Source organism: Pleurotus ostreatus (genome assembly GCF_014466165.1).
Source record: "Pleurotus ostreatus strain PC9 chromosome Unknown scaffold_9, whole genome shotgun sequence".
NCBI lineage: Eukaryota > Fungi > Basidiomycota > Agaricomycetes > Agaricales > Pleurotaceae > Pleurotus > Pleurotus ostreatus.
In genome coordinates this window covers 1767874-1790762 of record NW_023503164.1, presented here as the reverse complement: position 1 = coordinate 1790762, position 22889 = coordinate 1767874, and the positions used below count along the sequence as shown (strand labels likewise).

The window sequence follows — 22889 nt, the reverse complement described above, 5'->3', positions numbered from 1 at the left end:
TTGGAGAGATTTCCATTGTGCGTTGTCAAGTTTGTAATCAGCAATGTCCTTGTTGGTCGGCGTGGATAGAAAGTAATCTATAGCCTGTTGTGTGCATAAGTCATCTATTTGGTTACCACAACCGGGGTGCTTACCGGTCGAAGTTCACGGAGACGGCGAATCATATAGAAGACAGAATCCCAACGAGTCTTGACATCGCGCAGGAGCTGAAGGTGGCGTAAGTGGATGGGGTCCCCGTTTGTGTCTTTGCCAAACCAGTCCCTTTTGTTGCCAAGGCGAATGATCTCATCGAAGTCGTCACGACGCTGTCCAGAAGCCCGCAGAACCCGTACGATATCGCGTCCGAGAGCAATGGGGTCTCCAGAACAAAGATCTTCGTACTTTTGTCTCTCTGGATCATCGGCGGGAACAGCACTTAGAAACTCGTGTGCAAAATCAGCAAGATCAAGATTGGTGAATTCTTCGATGACGTGTTGCGAGGAGATGTTGATGATGTGAGGAAAGCACATGATACGTTGGTCAACTGCATCAAAGTTTATATCGCGCTCCTTGAGCAATCTCTCAAGCTCGCGCATGAACGTCTGATTGTTCTCAGCGTTATCAAGTGTCCAGTGACCGGCCTTGAAGTACGATAAATCACAGTGACACATTTCTAATCTGTTGTCACGTACCTTGACAGTAATGCCCGCACGGTCTAAGATCTTCAGCGCAATCGCAGCCAGATTCTTGCCGTCGTGTCTACCAAAGATGCGATGAAACGCGATCAGTGCCGATTTGAGTTCGAGTCCCTTGGTACGCTCATTTCGAGCAATCCAATGTGCCGTGATTGCAAAGTAGGGTCGGAGGCGCTGATCTGACCAGATATCGGCAGTGAAGCAGATGTTTCCGAGCGCTTGCTAAACATGTACGCACTTAAAAATAGATGCTTTCGCTACCGTTGGGATTGGAACACACCTGGAGATCAATCTTTAAACGTTCGAACCACTTTGCCCAAGCTTTGATTATCAGGCTACGAAGGTGAGTACGCCGTGGTATATCTGTGTCCTTGAGCTCTTCGTGAAGAAAAAGAAGAAGACCACGAAACTCTGGGCATTCTACAACATTGAGAGACTGACGCAGATGCGCAATCAGGAAACTTGCGCAAGGATCAGCTGAGAACGGACTGGCGCACTTGATCATCGGCAACGACGAAGTTCACGAGTTTAGCATGCATCGCCTCGATGGAGAACTTGATCCGCTTTGCATTGGCGTTGGCAGCAGCCTGAGCTTCTGCTGCTTTGCTGTCTTGCTTGCGTTTGGGGAGCATACTAGGCCATCCATGCTCCTCGCATGCCTCATCATACTTCTCTCGGTGATTTTTTTCAAGATGGGAGCGAAGGTTGGTTGTGCCGGTGGTGATTGAATATTCAAACGTCGGTTTCCTCTTTTGTGGATTGCTCGCCGGATTTGCGTCGTACGCATCACTACAATTGAATGTATTCATAAGTTATAGGACAAGTAAAACCATGGAATCTGAGACCATACCGGCACGTCCAACATACTGTCTTTGTCCCAGCCTGCTTGTCGCCCCGGATGAAGAAATGGTCAATGTCTGGTGTCTTATTTTGCGATGAGGTGCTGTCGGCAATGGAAGCTTGAGCAGGAGAGACACCAGGGGTACGGCCAGGCAACCCGACTGGATGGTTGACAGCTCGTTCAACATCTGCGCGAGTGGCAGCACGACCACGAGGACGAGCCTGAGGACGCTGGTCACTTGCTTCGCTTGAGGATGCCGAATCCTGGGCATTCAGCTCGATTTCCTCGTTGGAAGATGATGGGGGCGAAGGTGCCAGTTGCCTGCGCCCTGCCCGCCTTCGCGGGGAGCGGCGTGCCACAGGCGCTGGCAGCACCTCAGTATTGGGGCTTGGAGTCCTTTGCCGGCGCGGGGCCATATGTAAATAAGCGCAGCAAGTATAGGTTGGCTTCTTGCTCTCCTGTGTAGTTAAATACTTAGTACAGTAGTTCATCCATGCGATGGTCGTGCAGCACCGCAACAGTATGCTCAAAGCAAACACATGTGAAAGGTGATGAATCAATAAGGCACATAAGCTAAAACCAATGAGGCCTGAGGGCTGAAGCGGCTGAAACATGTAGGTAATATGGCGACTGACGAGTCAAGGGTTAAGCGAAGCCTCGCGCAAAAGTGATGGTGGTGGCGGATACAGTCGAAGCCTCCTTCAACATGGTAAATGCATGGCGCAACACAGCAGGTAGCGGAAATGATAGAGGAGGTTGTAAACAGGGAGGCACTACGCGAGCCGAAGTACAAGGCTAGTGGTGAGGTGATGACGCCGACATTGCGAGCACGGTGGTAATGTGTGGCCTGCTACAATAAAACATCGCGGATTTGGGGTGTTTCACGCATGAGCAAGGTGTAAGACTGATAACGATGGCTGTACACACCTTTAAAGGTCCATCTCGACTCTGAGGGTGTCAGCCCAGCTGCCTCATCTGCGGTTGATATGTTGCGGTCACAGCTGGAGGATTCAAAGAGAGCATGTATATTCAGCATGAAGAAGAGCCTCACAGAGGTTAATATGAGCGTACCAAGGCGTAGGAACTTGAACGGGCCCGTCGATGAGCAGCGAGGAACAAAAGAGAAAGCAAGAGGAATAGGCGCCGATGGCCATGGAAAGGCGGCTTGAGCAGGCTTCAAAGCCGGCTCAAGCCGCAAAGCTGTGGAGCGAAGCCGTGCGAAGCTGGGAGGCTGGCTCGGCTTCGCTCGGCTTCAACGTGGCTTGGCTCCGGCTCCAAGCTGGCTTCAAGCCGGAGCCGCGGCAACACTAATCCAAGTTGATGAAAGGGTGATAAACCACAAGCAAAGAGTTTCGGTCTGTATCTTGATAGAAGGCCAGTGCTTCTCCAAACACCAATTCTGTCCTAGTGGCACCATGCTTGTAGGCCTACAACTTATGTTAATCCTGAACATGTTATGCATAAATCAGCAACTCACCTCAAAGTATCTGGATGATCGAGTAACTTTCCTCCCAATCTTTGATTCATTAAGACGGCTGCGCAGGTAATCACCACTCTGCAGAGGCACTTTTCCAAACCTCTCCAGCCAATCTGCATCTCCATTGTAGGGCATGTTCAACCATTGACAAATTGCCTTTAAATGTTGGACAAATGATGAGAATGGATCATTTCTCTCCTTTCTCTTGATAGGAGCTTTGCCTACTGGCACCCTTGGTTTTGCAGGCTCAGGAGACATATGAAGAGATGGGTAATAGAATAGAAGATTTTTAACTAACTGTTCTTCATAGATCTTATTGGCCAAGTTCACAAATGGCTCCTTTCTGGACCTGATTTTTCGTTCCAGAACACCAATGTGTCTTTCAAGGGTCCCCTGAGAGCCAATACGATAAGAACCATTCCAGCGAATGTGATCTGGTATATACAGTAGGTGAAACATGGAAAGGCGCATTCTTGATGCCTTTGTAGAGTCAACACCAACATATATTTCCTGAAACTCATGCAAGAATTTGACAATTTCGGTGCGGATCATTTCCAGATCATCTTCAGTTCTTCCAGTGATCTCCATAGCAAAATTCACTATCCGGACAAAACATGCGAAATTGTAAATGACAGCCAGGGGCATTTCAAGTTCGATGAGAATAGGAATTGTAAGCCAATGGCACAAAGCCTTCCATTCAAACATCTTGTATTGAGTATTTCTTTTGAGATGTGGGTCACGAACAGGTCCTGTGAATGAAGATGGTATTGTGGCCATGGCCCTTGTGACACGCTGTCCAAATAATTCTGCTCTAGCAGTCGATAGATGTGGAATTTCATCAGGGCCTGTAATTGAAGTCCACAAATCCCAGAAGTTGGCCATATTGTTCTCATACAACAGATGGAATGGATCGGAGAAGAAGAAATTTGGCCAAGCAAACGTTTTGAATGCTGCCAACAACGGAAGTCTAACAATTCCATATTTTTCTGTAATAAGCTTCCTCTCCTTCTCAGTCCTTGCAGATTCAAGTTGGGTAATCACATTCCAATACTCCTGTTGTGTAAACTCTGGCAGATTATTAAGATCATAATCAGGCCTGCCTGGGTTGAACTTTTTTGCTCCCTCTGGTACAGTAATACACCAGTAGATGCGCTTGCAGCCCTTAACATCAGATCTCATTCCAGTCAACTTCAAGTTGAAGAAATTTCCATGAAGAGAATTGATCCCAAGATGGCCATTGTCTTTATTTTGACCAGGCTGATCTGCACTTTGACCAGCAACACCTGCACGGTGCATGATATAAGATGACCTAATGGCATCCCAGATCCAAATACCTTCACCCATTTGCAGTAGTTCCTCTATGACAGGATACATAAATGTGCTCAGATTTCCTGGAGGCTCTGGGCCCAGTGTTGCAAAGACAGTTATGACATTCTCAGCAAGATACCGTATCTCAGGTGGCAAGTTAAGGAGAATCAAAATAAGAAACCAGCAATCAGATTGTTTCTTGAGTGTGAGCATAGCCCCATCAATTGACATGATGTAAAGCATATCACATTCATCTTGGAAGAGTCCTAATTTTCTGATATGATCCATGTGCGTTTTGCTATTGGCATAATCTGAGTATTTCACTTTTGCCCCCTCATTGAATAGTTTAATGGCAGCTTTGACAAGATTGTCTCTATAGCGCAACAGTCTTGATTGTTCTTTATTGGCAAACATCGCCCGGATGATGGGAGCTATTGGTAAAACCATAAACTGTGCTGCTGGCTTCTCAGTACCAGGCAGATATCGATCTCTGCCACAGGCAACAGGAGCCCCCTTTTTTGGTTTACGCAGGAAGTCACAAACATGTTTGTCTTTGTGATCCCCTGTAAATGCTATACATTTTCCAGGGCATATTGAAATGTATTTTGGCATAAAGTTTGTGAGTTTTTGAGCCAGTCTGCGGCACCGCTCAATACTCATTATTGGCTCATCTTCTCGGGCTGAGAATAACTCAGAGTATCTTTCATGAGCACGTCTAGTGGTGTTTGTTTGTTGAAACACCACCCAATGACTAAGGCTATAATTCTGAAGTTTGGTCAATGCAATTGGGCGTAGACCAACTTCAGGAGGCTCGGGCTCAGGCTTATAGCCATTCAAAATTTTTTCGCGGAGAGCCTGTTGGGACTCAGGAAGTGGGAACTGTGCCTCAACTTCAAATTCATAATTATTGTCTCTATCTTCAAAGTCCCAGTCTGAATTGGCATCATTTGCAGACGGTGAGCCAGAATTATCATCCGTAGCAGCACTATGGGCTGAGTCATAATCATCTGCAGATGCAGGATAATCTGGCGATGAGAGCACACTTTCATCGGAAGATGCAAAATCATCATCATCAGAAGGCAGGTCGTGCGGCTGCCATTGATCAAATTTCTCTGAGTCCTGGTAGTAGGGATCCAGTTCAGCTGGAAGTTCCTCGGTCTCTATCTGTATAAGTAACAGACTAGTTAGGGGATGATAATAACTGTCAACCAGACGCCGACACTTACTTGATCAAGAAATGGCATTGAGGTATTGGTGACGTCAATGCCATTTAGAACCTCTGGTTTCTCTAATAATATAGTAGATGTAGATTAGAATCAATAAACAAGGTAACATAGTGATATACTCACCCTGATCTGACTGATTCTTGCCGTCGTCATCTAGAAAGAAATGTGAGAAACTCATTTCAAGAAAAATGTATCACCACTGGCAGAAGATACAACAGTGATAACCGGTGATACTCACCTACTGTCGTATCTATCCTGTGGGTCAGTATATTGTGCGAAGGATTCGGCCTCATCTGCTTACCCAGAAAGGACACAGGACCGCCGGTGTCATCCACATCCATGGCTACAGTAGCATACAGTAAGTTATAATACCAAACTGATAAGCTATCAATGTATACCATCGTCATTTGTATTTTGCACAACTAACAAAAAATCAATTATTTAATGACTGCGCACGCAATCAAAAGTATCACCCACCGCGCTGTTTTGATCCCGCAAGCAGCTCCTCATTTGCCTCGATACAACGTTGAATGAATTGAAGGGTTGTTGGATGATGCGAATATTTCTGAAGCAATTCTCTGTCTTGCCTGAGATGTGCTTGTATTGTTCTCCTCACGCGGGCTCTCTTGCTGAACCCGTAGCAGTTCGAGCAACAGCAATACATGGCGGTACGAGTGGAAGAGTGACTTGATGATAATGGAAAGAACACGCACCGTTCAACACATGTTGTTGTCATCTCACGCATAGATAGGCGCCTTACTTTACTTCCCGCGGCGCCCTACTTTACTTCCCGCGTCGTCTAATGCTCATTGGCTATTCTCACCTTTGCCTCAAGTTGAAGCCTTCGAAATCGCACGAATGCTTCTCGTGTCCATGACCCCTGCCTTAGTATCATACGCCTCAAAAGACCCCATTCACACGGCGATTCACGGGAGACAACAACGCAATCGAAGTTACTCTGTGTACATATCACTGTCCAACTTACATCCACCCCTTGTGAGCGCAATCCTTCTCCAACTCCTCAAACTAGCGATTTCTCTCTCCAAATCACGCTGTAACAGCCCTCCAGCAACAAGGACTCAAGGCTGTCTCCTTGCCATCATGATCTTCATCTATCGCCTGATCATCAAAGCTGTTGAACGTTTCTGGCAGTTCCGACCCATCATTCCACCTGTCAATTCCCTCAGAATACCAGCGAGCGACTGATCCCTGGTCCCCCGGTCCGAACGCCATCGAAATAGTTTTGCGTGTAGTACCAATGTCCAACTTCCCTCCCCCACTCCCCAACCCCACGCAAACTCCCCTCCCGACTCCTTCTTCAACGTCCCGAAAACTAAGCCTCGACTTACAGCCGTCGAAATGAAGGAATTCGCATTCCATTCGTTATCAGCCTGAAAACCCCCGTCCTTACGTTTGCCTCACCACAATCGCCATTCCTATAATCCCAGCTCCTTTTCTTTTCTCGGCCTTCTACTACAATCTCAACTCTCTCAAATATCGAATGTACGCCGTAACAACCTCATTCGCCCACCGGGCCCCCCCTGCAACACGGACTCGAGTCAGGTGGCAGCCTTATTCTGCCCTTTCCTCCTCCTCTTCTTCAAACGCCTCATCATCATCATCGAATGTCTCTTGCCGTTCCCCGTCGTCCTCTTATTTAAATACCCCTGCTTCCTCTGTATCAAGCCCTCCATCTGTCAACACTCCCAACGACCCACGCCACGCCACCCCTTCCCTATCCCACAGCTTAAAAGAGCATCAGTCACGCGATGCAAACAAACAGCAGTACGCTCTAAGCCTTGTTGGTAAGAGTCTCACTGTCTGACACAGCGGTCGGATATCTTAACTATTCCCCATCAGACCAAGCCGTAAAGGCATTGTCCGACATATGGCACCCCCAAGATATCCCTTCTGTCTTCCTGACGTCCTCCAGAGCGACCGTACCCCCAACCCCGCCCCCGCTTCAGACGCCATCGACACTACTTCGCGACACATGTCGCCGCAACGTCCAACTTCCATCCCCCATATCCCCCTCCACTCGCAAACCCCCTCTACCCCTCGACTCCTCCTCCGACGTCTCAGAAATCAGACGACAACCGTATCACCGACACTTCTGCTAGCGCCAACACTCAGCATGGCTTGGTGCCAATCAACGGGTTTGTCCACGAGGTTCTCAAGCGATCGCGGACGTCTGTCTGCGTGCTACAGACCGCCCTCTGTTACCTCGAGGCCATTCGATCGAAAACCCCCGAGCTAGTATGACAGGAAGCCCTTGGTGAAGGGATTTTTCGTTAACCTGAAACCCAGAGCAGAGTTATTTCCGCCAGCCACCTTGATCACGACGCCGACTACGAGTACCTTCAAGATTCAACTTCTCGGAAAGAAGGTCTCCCATTCCATCCCTCCCCTCCCACCGATGGTGCCATTGCCACCTGCAGCGAGCTTTCCTGGCCTCTTAGATCCTTGCTTCAAAGTTTACTCAAGGTAGATCAGGGCATGGTTTATTGAGTGCATCGTGTTAGGGACTTCATTCACATAGCGCTATCTATCTACGTATCCATCAAATCCAGACACCTTTCCTCCTGTTCAAAGCCTCCACTATCAGAACGAGGACTTCGTTACCGTGTACACGTGATGTTCCCCACCTTGTTCGCTTACTTGCCGTACGTTCGCTTACTTGCCGTACACGCTCGCTTCAGAATTCAAACACACACGCTTGCTCGCTTCAAAAAACTCGCGCTCTTCAAACACACTCGCTCGCGTCAAACGACACATGTTCTACTCGTTAGCTGGAGCACCGATGTACGTCCTACGCCATGCTATCTACAGCTGACCTCACCTGATTCTACAGGTGAGTACTTATACAGCAGATCTACCATTGCCTCACCCGGTCTTTCCTTCCCGCCATGGCCCCTGCTACGCATGAACTCATATTTCTCACCAACGCTGCCGCTTCCAACGTCCGAGGGCGCCCAGACCGGGACTCAACCTGGTTGGGCATTCCGTCGGTCAACGTGTATGGCGAAGTCACAATCAAGAAGGAGTATAACGCATCGTTCTCTGTCGTAATACTCAAAGAAGGTGTTGTGAGTACATCCGTACCTGACTCTGGTACATATTTACTGATATCCGTAGCCCACGGCGACCGTCCTTGGCGCCACTTGTGTACGGACAGTGATCGACATCGGAATGTATGAAGAAGGTTATTACGCGGACAGCCTTTTTCTCCAGAACCCCGCTACGATTCGCATCTCCTCCCCTGACGGCGTGAAGAAAGTAATTGGTAAGAAAAATCCTTTGGCTTCATTTATACGCTAGCTAATGAATTGTTAAGCCGCGGGAGGCCTCATACAAGCAAGAGACGCACAAACACTTATCGTCCACGCTGACGGCATCTTATGTGCACGACGCAAGAAGGAATCCAGAAGTCAGACGCTGCGAGTGAGTGCTTAATTGACATGTCTTTTAGCATTTAATTTAATTACAGCTAACTATGTACAGGAACTCCGGCAGCTTCTTGAAGGTGCTATGAGTACGCTAGATAGCTTGGAAACCAGTGACCATGAGAAGGCGCTTGCGAAGCAGGTCGGCGAGTCCATGTTCGCAGCCTTCGCCGACGCCGCCATGAAATGAACTTCGTCGATTACTTGTTGTCTACTCGTTCTTTACATAATATATCATGTGTTTGTCGCACACAGTCAACCTCAGTCAGATTTTTGAGCGACCGATGAGTACCCTGAACTGACTTAAAAATACATGAAACTTTGCTTAGAGATTCCGCAAGATACTCCAAAAGGCAAGTGCTGTTTTTTTTACTTAGAGCTTACCGAAACTGACTAATCGCGACTACAGGGAACCTTTCGGTGATACTGACTGACTTAGGTAAAATACTGAGAGTTAACCCGGAGTGGTTCGGGGTCGCCTGTCATTCTGCGTTGCTTGTGCTCCCTTTCCCGTAGCTCTGGTCGTACTCAGCTCAGCCTAAACGCCACGTTCGCCTCAGGATTCGTCGCCCTCGAGAAGCGCGTTTTCGACTTCGTCCATATAGGCGCTTGATGACCGGGTCCTCTGGGTCGTGGCTGAAGCCACAATTACTTAGTGTTCGTTCGTTCTTCGTGAAAAGCGTCATACGACTCGTACTCGTACCTGCGGCGGCGATACCTGCCATTCCGGCGACCGTAAAAGGTGCTGAGTGGAAGCTGAGATCGGACGATCTCGGGGCTCGCCAAGTTGCGAACAAATCACCAACTCATCTGCGTCAACAGTACTGCATATCCGCAACTAGATTTACTCGCGATGTACCTCTATCTTCAAGCTCTCCCGCGAGCGCAATGTCAGCCATACTCTCGGCGGCGCGCTCGACGCTACATCCAGAAGACTTCTTCATTTGGATATCTTTGTTAAACTAGTGGACAGGTGACCAACAACCATATGTTCTAGTTCCACGCACTACCAATAAGTAAGTAACGTGAATGTGCGACCTGTTGAATATTCGTGTGCTAACCTCGTTCCTCAATTACAGTTTGACTCAACGGTTAGGCCTTTAGGCTCGATGCTCATATCTTTAGGAGGATTTTGGACGCCTGCATGCCACGGCTCGCCACTGGCACCCAGGCTGGTTGCCGATAGGGCATGGCGCGGGAGTATCACACGGTGGTAGCACTAACTCACACCACGGTGTGTCATAGTTATCGGCATATTGTCGCAGTGCGTTTATAAACGGGGCGTACCGTGGCGTTCCATTCGATTGCTCCCCCACCCACGATTGCCCGAATCATGGAAGCTAAGCAGATAGCCAGTCACTGGCTGAATAACTTCGCCGAGCACGTCTACGCCGGTAACGTAGATGACGTTGTCTCCTACTTCCAGCCCGACGGATGGCTTCGGGACATCCTTATCTTCACCTGGGACAATCGCTCGCTGGAAGGCCACGACAAGATCAGGGCCTACTTACGCGATACGTTGACGACGCCCAATATCCGGGATATCAAGCTCGACGAGCGCCCCCATGTTGGGCCGTACTTAGGCCCAGTGACGGCTGCGCATCATGGGGTGGGATTTGGTTTCACCTTTCAGACAGACATTGCACACGGTCGTGGTTACATTCGCCTCACCCAGGCACAAGATTCGGGGGAATGGAGAGCTATTTCCGTATCTACGGAAATGATGGATTTGAAGGGCCACGAAGAAGAAAGATATGAATTGGGTGTCTATGGCGGGCATACTTTGGCGTGGGAGTCGGTGAAGAATTCCCGCCGCGACTACGTCGAGGAACACCCACATGTACTTATCAGTAAGACGTTCCGCTCCGTTCGTCTAGCTACCTCTGTAGACTGACAATTCGTCGATACCCAGTCGGCGGGGGGCAGGCCGGCTTGATAGTCGCAGCGCGCTTCAAGCAAATGAACCTACCTGCGATCGTACTGGAGAGGACGGCTCGTGTAGGTGATGTGTGGCGGAACAGATATCCAACTTTGACCTTGCATACCCCTCGCAACCAACACCAAAGTATGCATTATATTTGCAACACACAAGTCCGATTGTGTTTCTGATGTTGTTCTTCAGTGCTTTATCAACCCTTCCCAAGCACATGGCCTAGATTCACACCAAAGGACAAACTTGCCGATTGGTTGGAGCAATACGCTGTTACCCAGGATTTGGTGGTCTGGAATAATTCGCAACCTCTCCCCCAGCCAAAATATGATCCCCTGACGAAGACCTGGCACGTTAAAGTCGCCCGTGATGGGAAAATCGTCGAACTCAACCCAACTCACATCGTAGTAGCCACAGGAACGCTAGGTGCACCCCGCATCCCCACCATCGAAGGGCGGGACGACTTCAAAGGAACTATCTTTCACAACGCAGACTTCCATGGAGCGAAGCCCTTTGAAGGCCGGAAGGTTGTCGTTGTCGGCGCGGGGAATACATCTGCGGACATTTGTCAGGATCTAGTCTTCCATGGAGCCGCCTCTGTCACCATGGTTCAGCGGAGTTCATCGTGTGTTGTGTCTGCCGCAAGCGCGCACGTTGGCCTCGACATGAGATTCCCCGAAGGCGTGCCGGCCGAGGTTGCTGATTTCAAGAATGAATCGCTTCCATTTGGGATGGTGAAGAAACTTCTGTCTCAAGATGAGCAGAAGGTCTGGGAGGACCATAAAGACATGCATGAAGGTTTGAGAAAGGCGGGACTGAAATTAAACATGGGTGTAGATGGCGCTGGGCTTCCCAGCTTGGTACACCAGCGACTGGGCGGTAAGTGTACACAATTCTTGAGACCATCGCGACGGTTGATCGATCCGTTTTCTAGGTTACTGTATGCCTGGTTCTATCCTGTTCTAGCGATGTTTTCTAATCCAGTTATCAGGGTTGGATGTTGGCTGTTCGCAGCTCATCATAGATGGGAAAGTCAAAGTCAAGCAAGGAGTAGAAATCGCCCGATTGTCGAGCGACTTAGTCCACTTTACGGATGGTTCTACTCTCGAAGCTGATGTTGTTATCCTTGCGTAAGCCTATTCACAACGCGTCCCGGATTTCTAGGATGACGCTCTTTGGCAGGACTGGGTACGAGAACATTAGAGAGACGATGCGAGAACTCTTCGGCGATGAGGTCATCGACAAAACAGGGCCCGTATATGGGCTAGACGAAGAAGGAGAGTTCAGGTCCTCTTTTCGCCGTTCCGGACATCCTGGTGTTCGTTACCTTCCTTTCCGTCTCTCTTGCATCCTCTGATTCTCTGGCAGTTATGGTTCGCAGCAGGCGATTTTGTATATTCCAGATTTTATTCAAAGAGGCTGGTATGCGTGCGCGCTGTCAACCCCGATTACTGCTGATACCGATATATTTGCAGGCACTGGAGCTCAAGGCCATACAACTTGGTTTAATCCAAGCGTAAATTTCAGTTCGTACGGGCTGCTAGGTGTTTTAGTCGTGAACATCACTGTTTCACCTCGTGTCGTTGTGTCTTACGTGGAATTCCTGCTAATCGCGGCGTTGGATGCATTGATCAACCTTTCCTGAAGCCTCTGTCTGCTAGACTCGGACCTGTCTTCCTCTACATCGCCCTAAGTCCTTGTGGTAAGCTCATAGATCACTAACTCGGATGAGACGAACATACGTAAGGGCACGGTGCCTCCTAAGCGAAACCCCTAGTGTAAGTTCAGACAGAATACATCGGTGAGGGAGACGTACATATACTGGGACGGCGGGTGGAATGACAGAAAACCGGCAAGTCCGTTAGTTGTGTGAGCCAGTCATACGTAGGAGTCTTGATCATACAGGATCACAGGGCTTTGCTACATCGGAAGTCGGTAAGATCATCTGTTCAGATGAAGGCAGCTATATTTACTTGGGGGATACAAAGTAGACTGTTGTGATGGTTTCTTCCCATCGTGATGTGGGGCGGGGGGCTTAGGGGGACACTGGGAAGCCATCTCTTGAAGACGAGTTTCCCTTCGCTGAACCATGAGCGGGATAATGACTTTTAGTCATCGTCAATGGCATCGTAGAATAAAGGCTCTGGGAAAAAGTCGACGCAGTTTAAGGCTTCCATCCCGGTCCCTTACGCTTGGGCTATGAAAGCTGTACCACATAGCCAGGCGCTGATTGAAGGCTGCTGGCGTGGGGTATAATCCATACGTTTGTACGTTCAATGATTGGCGCGCCTTAATTCACGAACCCGGGCGTCGCCGAGGACAGTCCATCGACGAACTATGAAAGGAAGCATCTATTGAGATTCCGAGATACCTCTACGATTAACGTTTCATAGTGAGACGCATATTCAGCGCATCTTCTCCGTCGCCGTCTGGAAGAGTGTATCAGCCACCACTCCTCAGCCTGCGATAAGCGGACCCACAATATTTTTGCTCCACCGAAACAACCTCAAACCCTAGGCTATCTCTATACAGGCCTATTGCCGCCTTGTTGGACTTGCGTACGTGAAGCGACACGAAAGATGCTTTATATACATCCACCATAGCCTCTTCTAAAGGTCTCATTAACACCCAGGGCGGTGCCATACGGTTGATTGCTCACGAGACAAAAGCATCAGTTTCTTCGCCAGACCCAGCCGCCGATATGATCGCAACACTGAAATAGAGTTAACGTGGCCATGCACCTCCCCCTTATCGGCGGATTCGTCGTCTCTATGGCGAAGGGACGATAAGCACCTGGGCCCAGTTGTATATGAATCCGCACATTTTCGCGAGCACGTAGCCGACGATGCGACCTTTGTGGTCCTCTGCGACGAAAGAAATTTGAGGCCATGTTGCAGCATGATATATCCCTGATGCATTGATCGTATGTTGAGTTGCATGCAGTGAAGTGAATGGAGGGACCTACAGAATTTCATCAAGTAGTTTTCAGGTAGATTTTGGAGATTTGTCGCTTGCATACCAGGCAAATCGTCCATCTACGGTGCAAGTGTCAACTTAAGGTGTTTGGCACGATGAATGCGATATCCTGCCTGACCTTGTGAGTAGTAGCATTAGTAGCGATCCTTTGCGTTGTAGTCCTCCACGAAACTCACCCTGGCAAGTCGAATATTCATGGTGGCGAGGCGAGGAGCCACTATTAGCTCCACTATTCTAAGGTTTGTAGTACGAGCCGAGGCTTGGGAGAATTCGGACCGAGGTCTTGAACTCGAACCATCACCATCTCGTTGTTTCCCACGGTTCAACCTCGGATACTCGTCGCTTCAAGCTTCAAAGCTTCAAGTTCTACAGCCATTGCCGTACTAAGACGGATGGCAGCACAATATCCTGCCAACTGTGGCGTTCCCTTTGTTAAAAGAGCTTAAGGTGGGGATACCCGCGCCCTCTGAGTCCTAGAAGGCCTTGACTCTGCTCGGTCACTATGACATTTGGGCTCGGGAATTAAATCCACCGAAGCAGCTCTGAAATGTTCCTTCTGGTTCAACTCAATCCTGCATGCTAAACCCCGCAACCAGTCATATCACTCCGCACATTGTAGCTTTGGTCAGTGGCCACATGCCATTGCCCGTTTTGACCTAGGTTTGACACGGTGGCCGTGTCAAAAAAGCGCACCCAGTATATTTATCTCATCAGACGATAGGGCGCGATATAAAACTCTGAGCTTGAGTTTGGAATCAGTTGACACTCACGATCAGTTGGCGTTCGCATCATATCCATGACCGTAGAGAAATCGGGATACGCACCGTTTCGCGTTGGGACAGAGACGTACCAAACTTGGTACAAGGTTGTGGGCGAGCTGGGAGCCGGACGTAGACCGATCGTGTGTCTGCATGGAGGGGGAGGAATGACACATCACTACATGTTGTATGTTTCATGCCGCATCAAGTTATCCGATCATAAGCTCACCATCTACCTGCACTATCCCTCGTAGACCACATGTCGCGCTCAACTCGCGCCTTGGGTGAGGATTAAGATCTCATTGTCCGTGTCTGCGAAGATCTGTCGCACACCTGACGTGGGTCTTGCATCAGCGTTCCCGTCGTTTTCTATGACCAGTTGGGGAACGGCGAATCAACTCACCTCCCGGACGCGCCTAAAGACTTCTGGAAGCCCGATCTATGGGTGGACGAGCTTAACAATCTCCTCCTATATCTGGGTATCTCCGATGGCTTTGACCTCCTTGGAAACTCTTGGGGAGGTGGGCACTCATACTTCTCTCTTCAACAGTGATCATCGATGTCCACTAATCACTCCCTTTCTGCACAGGCATGCTTGCGGCGCATTTCGCATCAACGCAGACGACCCCTGGCCTAAAGAGCTTGATAGTATCCAACTCCCCGGCGTCGATCCCTTTATTAAAGGAAGCGACAGAAGCATTGATCGATCGATATCCCGACGCTGCTGCAAAAATGCGGAAGCATGCTGAGGCAGGAACTTTCACCGACCCAGAATATCGATTAGCTGCGCAGTCCATCCACGCTCAACATTTCTGCCGAGCCCATCCCATACCTGAAGATCTCATGACGTCCCTCACTTCGGTGTCCAAGGACCCGACAGTGTTCTCTACCATGTGCGTGTGTCCCGTACCTTTGATCGCGTCGTCGACATTCATCGTTGACCAGGGTCGGTCCCTCGGTATATCACATAATCGGGAACATAAAGACCTGGTCCATTATCAACAAACTAAACAAGATTTCTTGTCCCCTGTTACTCATCAGTTCTCCGCATGACTTCGTGCAGCCTAGTGCGATCACCCCATGGTTCCAAGGTGTCCCCAAGGTGAAGTGGGTAGAGCTGCAGAATAGCACCCATATGCCGATGTTTGAGGAACCTGAGAGGTGATGTCCGCGTGTGTTCTACCGTTTCATAAAGCTGATGGACTTGTATAGATATTTTGATGTCCTAGTAGCGTTCTTAAATCGCGACGAAGGAGGCTGTCAGGTCGAGCCATCATAATCAACCCCACCGCTTCACTGTACCGTATACTTAGCTCAATTGAGCGGTTAGTTCCGCACGTTAACTGGACGGGAATCTATCCAGTGCTGCAGATATGGTTTTCCGTGACTGCAAGAGCGGGCTCATGTCCCTGCCCTTTTCCGACACACGTTTGACACGGTGGGCATGTAAGAAGGTATATGTGATCTACCGGTCTCCCACTCCTGCTCTAGGTTGAGAGCTATCACACGGTACGACATGTATAAGATCGTCGAGATGGGAGGACATCGACACCATAAATTATTCTTGCAGATAAAAGGTAGAAATAGAAATAGAAATAGAAACGCCACACGAAAAGTGAAAGTCAGGGTCTCGCAGTTTATTTTGGTTTAGAGAAAATAGAATAGTTGAAATAAAGTAGAAAATGGCCTTTATTGACGTTTGATCCACATAGAACAATAGATGATGGCCATATAGGTCACCAATCGGTGGGTAAAATGGCCTGGCACAACAACGGGTGGCCCCAATGAGCAAGTGGAACAATGTGTGGCATATGCGCGGGCCACTGAACGGCAGACATATAAAGAGGGTGTTCTCATACTGCGACTCCCCATCGCCCATTGGCATTCTCCCCTCCAGCATGCACTCACTAAGCTCATTGTTGGCGCGCATGCAAACACTCAGCAGTAGCGAGTGCCTTCTCGACTCCATGACGATCATCGATGTCCTCCGTTTCATACAAATCACGCACCACATCAAGTCCGAGATCGCGCTGCACATTCCCCATGGTTCTCTTGCGCCTCCTTCGTTTCTGCCACTCTATATCCAATGCCTCTTGATGCTTATTATCGGGTTTCCTGAGGCACATGTAGTGCTCCTATGGTCAGTATTCAAGGACACTATTTGGGACTTGGATATTTCAATGCCACTGTGCGAGCAAGACATCCAGCTCATTAGCAAATATGGTGATGCACCAGAACTCCCAGGTCGAGAACAACTAGGTATGTGTCTTTGAAATTCTGATTAATTCAGCTAATAAATGCGCTGAGCTCTTGAAGCGGCCTTCATGTTTTACCCACCAGTATCATTGTGTACGCTCTGTAAGATGCCCCTCAAGTACTCAAAACTCTCCCGGTATCGTGTCACCTACTTCTCGGTACGCCATGGCAGTCAGCACGCATACATGACTTCAATTGGTTGTCAAGGTAGATCCATCCCTACACGTGTACCACTATCCTAATGCATATTCATTAGCATGTACGGCTAGATTCTATCCAACATACTACACACATGGCTCCATGCATCACTACTACTCACCGCAAGTACCAGAGATCATTCAAATCAAGGAGCATGCCCTTGTCTCAGCCGATCTGTGCGAACTATTTACCTTTTGCATGCTCTTTGCATGGGTATCATCGCAGAATTGTAGCCACATATTCAACACGGCACTATCAGGAGTGGCTGATGGCAACCCACCTTCTTCGTTGGTCCTTACATCGGAACAAGTCTCAAGGGCTTTCACATATAATGCACTTCATCGCGAATCGGCCGAACAACATCGACCACTCGTGTTGCGCGCCAATACAGACAATGACACCAGACTCAAGGAAGTGATGGAGGCCCGCAACGATGAGTATATTATTCATGGCCAACCACAACGGATGCATGCTTGTATGACCTGTGAGAAGCCTCTTTCAAGAGGTGATAACATGAGACCATGTATACTTCAATTCTATGTGTTACACTTCACAGGGCTGATGCATTCTAATTAATTAGACTCCTTCCGTGCTGTTGTTACAGACGGTATCACTCTTGGTCGGCCATGTTGCAAGGTTCATAACTGCACACAACCCTTACCCACCAATCGAGCCCATTTTTGCAAGTTTCACGAGAAACTTAAACAGCAGTGTGTCTTTGTTGATTGCGACCGACCTGCTGAACAAACATTCCAGACTTGCTCCGAGCCTGCACACCGACAAGCAGAGAGTCATCACAAGGCCAAAGGAAAAGGCTTCTTTCAGTTGCGAAAGCGACTCGAGCGGCATAATATAGCACATCTTGAAGACTCTGTGGCGCCACTAGATACGGAGACAATTGCAGACGGTCAAGACCTTCCCATGGATCCAGTCCACAAGTCCGATGCCGGCAATCAGACAGTGAAGGCACGGTTTGGGCGTCGTCGAACTCACAATGAGCAGCTTGTAGTAGCTTGCTGTGGAGTGATCACAGGCCGAGCAACTATGTTTGGTGCTGAGGCCATTTCTGGTGTGAAGGTACTTGCCGTGTTGTCCGATTGAGGAGTGGGCAATTGACACATCTCTTAAGGATGCCTTGAAGTCTATCTACCAGATGCCACAAGATCTACCAGATGTTATCTTCTTCGACAACAACTGTAGCCTACAAGCTCATCTTCAAAAGCAACGTGATACTTACTTCCAAGGCACCTTGCTTCCAGTTGATGTATTCCATTTTTCGAGCAAGCACAAACTCTCCGACGACTTCTGCCAGCGACACTGTAACCCAGCACAATGGCCGGAATTGGTTAATGATGATGGCAGCTGGAAATTCAATTCGTCAGTTGCTGAACAAACCAATGTATGGATGGGAGGTTATATTGTGATTGTTCGTGAGATGCTCCCACATCGCTACGAGTTCTTCCTGGATGAAATGATCAAACGTCGCAACCAATTGCTGATACGTCGACTCCGAAATGAAGGCAAGGTGCCATATTGTATTCCTCAATATGTAGTAGCATAGATTGAAAGAATGTATTTTGCCAATTGCCATGTCCCCTCTCATATACTGCACATTGCTTTGTCTAGATGTGTTGCTGCGTGTACGAGTCGGTGGTCGGTGGACGGTCCGTCCTTCTGTTTCTGTCATTGGAACTCAATCAGTCGCGGGTTCACTCGGTCTGCGGGCACAAATCCATTCACTCACACTGACGGTCTCACTCAGCGGCATCTTGCACTTGCGCTCAGGACAACCCTCGTCGTGCGCTTGGAATTCCCGTCGTTCAGTCTCCCGGAGTTGTCCACGGCACATCTCGACCGTTGACTCGTCGTGCACGAATTGAACGTCCACCGCCATCTCGCTGGCGTTAGCAAGTGACGCCAGCAACGATGCACCTGACGATGCTGACATCGTATCCCGGCCACTCGAGGCATCAATGTCGACGGTGGCGCAATGCGCGTTGGAGTGCACGTCTGAGGGAGGTATTGGGGTGAGTTTAATCGGTGTCTTGAGAGCATGCTCGACAACATCCCAGGCCGCTTACGTTGATCCAGAACATCACCGAGCTCACGGGGCGTGAAACCCGTATTGGACGAGCGGCGGACATTGTCGGCGATCCCTGTACATGAGGCTGAGCAAATTACACGGTCGTAGTGACAGCTTGGCCTACCTCTGTGCTCGACACCCCACCCGTTCGCTGTCAACATAGTTCGTCGTCATGCACAGCGACGGACAAGTCATGGACAAAAAGTCCTGGTTGCTGGACGTCCGTAGACTGAAAACATCACTGCATGGCATATGTGAGCGAGAGTCTGCGGTGTTTCCGCTCGTTCTCGTGTTAAACGGTTCTCGCGTTAAATCGCGCACGCAGTACCGTTGTCCGCCTTCCGCACAATCGCCTTTCGCACCGCAGACGCCGTTCTGACAGTTGCACGTCACAGGTGTGTTCTTCACCGGCGAGTCCAGGCAAGGTCAGTGTGACAGCCTTCGTGTGGTCCTAATCTCTCGGAGTTTAAGTATTTCGGGGTACGAGATGTGAAAGACGCTGGACTCACAACAACGTGAGAGACAGCGCGTTTGAGATGACAGCTGAGCTCAGAGTATGGAGTGCTGAGACTAGAGACTGTAGAAGGACGAAGGGTTCAGAGAAGAAGAATCCACCCAAGCTTTCGCCCAGTTATGACGGGTGCTCCCACTGCAGAGGCCGAGCGTCTGGGGTACTGACTGAAGGGTGGAAGTCCAGGGTACTTTCTCGGTACTAAATATACCACCACGTCACATGATCCCGTTGACGGTTGCGCCGTCTCATCTCTCTGCTCTCAGCCTCTCTCACTCACTCACTCAGCGTACACTCCGCACTTCGCACTCAAATGCCAAGATCCCCAACGCTTACAATGCTCGCCAACCGGTGGATGAGCGCACAAGCTCGACGAGTTGTCGATACAGCCTTGTCACCCACTGCAACGCCCATAGATATCAACGAGGAGGAGGAGGCAGGAGAGCTAGTGGTAAAAGGTGAGTACATGTCTCAGGATAGTAATGCCCATGATGAGACTCACCGGAGAGGATCCACTGTAGGCAGTGTGAGGAAGAGACGACAAGGCAGCTGTAACCCTTCCGCTGCGCGCGACGAGCCCCAATTCCACGCGATCAAGGATGAACATGGTGTTCTCCCCGTCGAACGCCAGCTCAGACGGCGGCACGGCGATCACGCCGAACATGTTTGCGCAGGGCCAGCGCGGCACATTGACACTCTCGATGTCGACGACAACGCGGGATAACACGTCGCTTGCATGCGACGAGCCCCAACTCCACGCGATCAAGGATGAACACGGCGTTCTCCCCGTCGAACGCCAGCTCAGACAGCGGCACGACGATCACGCCGAACATGTTTGCGCGGGGCCAGCGCGCGACGACGACGCAGGATAACACGTTGCTTGGCCGTCCCTCCACACATCCCCTGGGTCCATTGCACAGCCCGAAGCTGTGCTACACGTCTGCGAAGACGGGGTAGGGGGTGCGGGAGATCTTTGAGCAGCTTGCGCAGGTGCAGCCCTCAGCGTCGCTCACATCGTCTGGAAAACAACAAATCAGCAACTTGAAGGTCTCCCCATTGCTCCCCATCAGTACCATCGTTTCTCGCCACTCTGTTCACTCCCTACGACAATCCAGGCCTATGCGCTCTGTTGATTACTTGATTATGAGCAAACATCGCCGCCACATCGACATTACTCCCAATCACCAACGCGGCAAATACCATCGCACCGGGGACTGGTGGTTCCATCTCCGTCAGCAACTTATTGCGGAGTACAGACACAAATTATGGTCGTTTTCTACAGCAGATAACCATGTATTCTCGTAAACACATACTGTATACACATGTGGACCTTGTAGCCTACAGGATAATCATAACTATTCTACTATAATCACTTGCCGTGGAACTCTCAGACCAGGAATAGTGCCACTAAAAGCCTCTTTCACATTGTGACGAAAGGTTTTCCACAAACTATCCTCTTGTGCTAAGTATTTTGACCTCAGAATATCCGAGGAGTGGACCCAAGCAGCGTAGTTTGTGTTCCAAGTACCGGTAGCGGGTTTCTTTGTGATGTGAGGCCAGACCTTTGGAAACTTCTCATCGTGAGTTAAATTAGCGATGGATTCGTATTGGGTGAAGCCATGGGCCATGATCTTGAAGTCTTTCAACGGCCAGTTTGAATGGCCAGAACTTGGGGCCAGGGTGAGATTGGCGGTGTTGGTCGAGTTGGTCGGCGTAGGTTTCCGGGCTTCAGAGACAGGGTTGGGTAGTGTTTTGGGGGTAAACAATACCGCAGCTGGGGGCCGTATTGCGAAAACATCGTCATCATCGTTGTCAGTAGCACCGAAAGAAAATAAAGATGTCTCCGAATTTGTGGAAGGTTTCTGTGTCGGTGTCGCAGGTGCCCTAAAGTGTGACCGCTCGTCAAGTCTTGGTTTCACGCGACGTCCCAGTTCCGGAGTAGACTCTGCGGCATGTTTGCGGGATGGTGTGCACATTGGAGTGGCCAAACCTCTAAATGGCTTGGCGGAGGAAAGATCGTTGACCTGTTCGGCCATACTATCATCTGTTTCAACCCCAAAGACCCTATACAGGATCTTGTCGCGATCGCGGATGTCACATCGAACAGAGGCCGAATCAATAATTACCCAATTGCTATCCTTGGGAACGAACAACTCATATACCTGCTGATCAAGCGCAAGGAGTCGCTTGACAGTTGAGCTGCAATCATCAAGTGCAAATGTTGGATAATTGTATGCCTCTGTCTTGACAACGAGAGGCTTCGCCGGATCCTGTACATGATGAGAAACCAGGGGTGCGTAGAAAATGCGAGCACATACCTTCCATATATAAACAGTGATGGTGCGGGCCATAGCCTGCTCGGCTCGCTTCTGATCCATCAAGCGTGAGGTATCTTGCTTTTGCTGAGCCTGGGCGTGTGACAGAGCTTGATAGTGCGGCTCGCGCATGACAGAGAGTTTCACCGGAGTGATCGTAGTGGGAGGCTCGGCGGCAGCACTTGGCGGCTTGGGTGGTGATGCAATGGGGATTTTGTGAACTGGACATATCTTGCTACTTTGTTGTTGGTGTAGGTGGCAGCATTTCTGGCAGTATTTATTGATGCATGAGCTACAGAATCGAACAGCCTTGCCTAACTTTTGACAGCGGGGACCATTGCACGATTCCTTAAGGCCGCCTTTGCCATTGGGCATCCATCGTGGCACATTTGGGCGTGGGGACAGGTCCGTGAGAGCTGTGGGAGCCGGAGAAGAGTGTCGGTTAAGCGCCAGATCAAGATCACCTAGATCAACCTCAAGATTAACGCCCAAGTTGGAAGTGATGGTCCCTGATGCTGAAGGTGTTGACTGAGGGGTAGACAAAGTACCGGTGCGAGGGATATTGGGAGTCAGAGGGTTATTCAAGAGACTGGTGAACGTGGGCTCTAGAGTTGCTCCATAGTCGGCCTCAAGGAGCTCATAGTTCGGCAGCCATCCGCAAAAGTGGTCTCAGCCGACACATGCCTGATATATCCGGCCCCGATGTTCTGGATTTCGCACCCCTTGGCAGCGCCGGACGGAGAGAGAGAGATGGCAGCGGTGATGTTCTTCCCACCCCTTTTCAAGATATCCGCATTGGGACCTGTTAGGCAGAAGGATGGAAAGATCAAGCATGGCGACGGAGTTGGGAGGTGTTGACCAAGGTGTGATACCCCACACCCGCCGTTCTTATA

At 49.6% G+C, this 22889-nt stretch overlaps 9 protein-coding genes across 9 annotated transcripts; 6 read left to right on the top strand and 3 right to left on the bottom strand.

Moving 5' to 3' along the window:
• Positions 1-7027: 7027 nt before the first annotated feature.
• PC9H_011776 (uncharacterized protein) lies at positions 7028-7646 on the top strand (the record flags this gene model as incomplete). Its single annotated transcript, XM_036781258.1, has 2 exons — positions 7028-7331; positions 7387-7646. The coding sequence occupies 2 exons, from the start codon at positions 7028-7030 to the stop codon at positions 7644-7646; spliced, it is 564 nt and encodes a 187-aa protein (XP_036627113.1).
• A 786-nt stretch (positions 7647-8432) lies between these two features.
• On the top strand, positions 8433-9159 carry PC9H_011775 (uncharacterized protein; the record flags this gene model as incomplete). Its single annotated transcript, XM_036781257.1, has 4 exons — positions 8433-8612; positions 8662-8809; positions 8861-8967; positions 9028-9159. The coding sequence occupies 4 exons, from the start codon at positions 8433-8435 to the stop codon at positions 9157-9159; spliced, it is 567 nt and encodes a 188-aa protein (XP_036627112.1).
• A 1143-nt stretch (positions 9160-10302) lies between these two features.
• Positions 10303-12419, top strand: PC9H_011774 (uncharacterized protein; the record flags this gene model as incomplete). Its single annotated transcript, XM_036781256.1, has 7 exons — positions 10303-10819; positions 10882-11034; positions 11092-11784; positions 11891-12029; positions 12082-12217; positions 12268-12321; positions 12375-12419. The coding sequence occupies 7 exons, from the start codon at positions 10303-10305 to the stop codon at positions 12417-12419; spliced, it is 1737 nt and encodes a 578-aa protein (XP_036627111.1).
• An 859-nt stretch (positions 12420-13278) lies between these two features.
• ARD1_2 (N-terminal acetyltransferase A complex catalytic subunit ard1) lies at positions 13279-14072 on the bottom strand (the record flags this gene model as incomplete). The annotated part of the gene is made up of 6 exons (XM_036781255.1): positions 13279-13328; positions 13380-13508; positions 13559-13668; positions 13721-13808; positions 13865-13934; positions 14052-14072. The coding sequence occupies 6 exons, from the start codon at positions 14070-14072 to the stop codon at positions 13279-13281; spliced, it is 468 nt and encodes a 155-aa protein (XP_036627110.1).
• Positions 14073-14671: 599 nt separating this feature from the next.
• Positions 14672-15912, top strand: PC9H_011772 (uncharacterized protein; the record flags this gene model as incomplete). The annotated part of the gene is made up of 6 exons (XM_036781254.1): positions 14672-14820; positions 14888-14917; positions 14988-15154; positions 15223-15526; positions 15579-15794; positions 15846-15912. The coding sequence occupies 6 exons, from the start codon at positions 14672-14674 to the stop codon at positions 15910-15912; spliced, it is 933 nt and encodes a 310-aa protein (XP_036627109.1).
• A 619-nt stretch (positions 15913-16531) lies between these two features.
• On the top strand, positions 16532-18648 carry PC9H_011771 (uncharacterized protein; the record flags this gene model as incomplete). Its single annotated transcript, XM_036781253.1, has 6 exons — positions 16532-16892; positions 16950-17096; positions 17146-17396; positions 17499-17571; positions 17668-18164; positions 18217-18648. The coding sequence occupies 6 exons, from the start codon at positions 16532-16534 to the stop codon at positions 18646-18648; spliced, it is 1761 nt and encodes a 586-aa protein (XP_036627108.1).
• A 38-nt stretch (positions 18649-18686) lies between these two features.
• Positions 18687-19331, bottom strand: PC9H_011770 (uncharacterized protein; the record flags this gene model as incomplete). The annotated part of the gene is made up of 4 exons (XM_036781252.1): positions 18687-18767; positions 18832-19097; positions 19169-19243; positions 19295-19331. 4 exons carry the CDS (start codon positions 19329-19331, stop codon positions 18687-18689), a joined length of 459 nt encoding a protein of 152 aa, XP_036627107.1.
• A 687-nt stretch (positions 19332-20018) lies between these two features.
• On the top strand, positions 20019-20553 carry PC9H_011769 (uncharacterized protein; the record flags this gene model as incomplete). The annotated part of the gene is made up of 2 exons (XM_036781251.1): positions 20019-20139; positions 20213-20553. 2 exons carry the CDS (start codon positions 20019-20021, stop codon positions 20551-20553), a joined length of 462 nt encoding a protein of 153 aa, XP_036627106.1.
• A 483-nt stretch (positions 20554-21036) lies between these two features.
• Positions 21037-22830, bottom strand: PC9H_011768 (uncharacterized protein; the record flags this gene model as incomplete). Its single annotated transcript, XM_036781250.1, has 3 exons — positions 21037-21951; positions 22000-22632; positions 22717-22830. The coding sequence occupies 3 exons, from the start codon at positions 22828-22830 to the stop codon at positions 21037-21039; spliced, it is 1662 nt and encodes a 553-aa protein (XP_036627105.1).
• Positions 22831-22889: the final 59 nt, after the last annotated feature.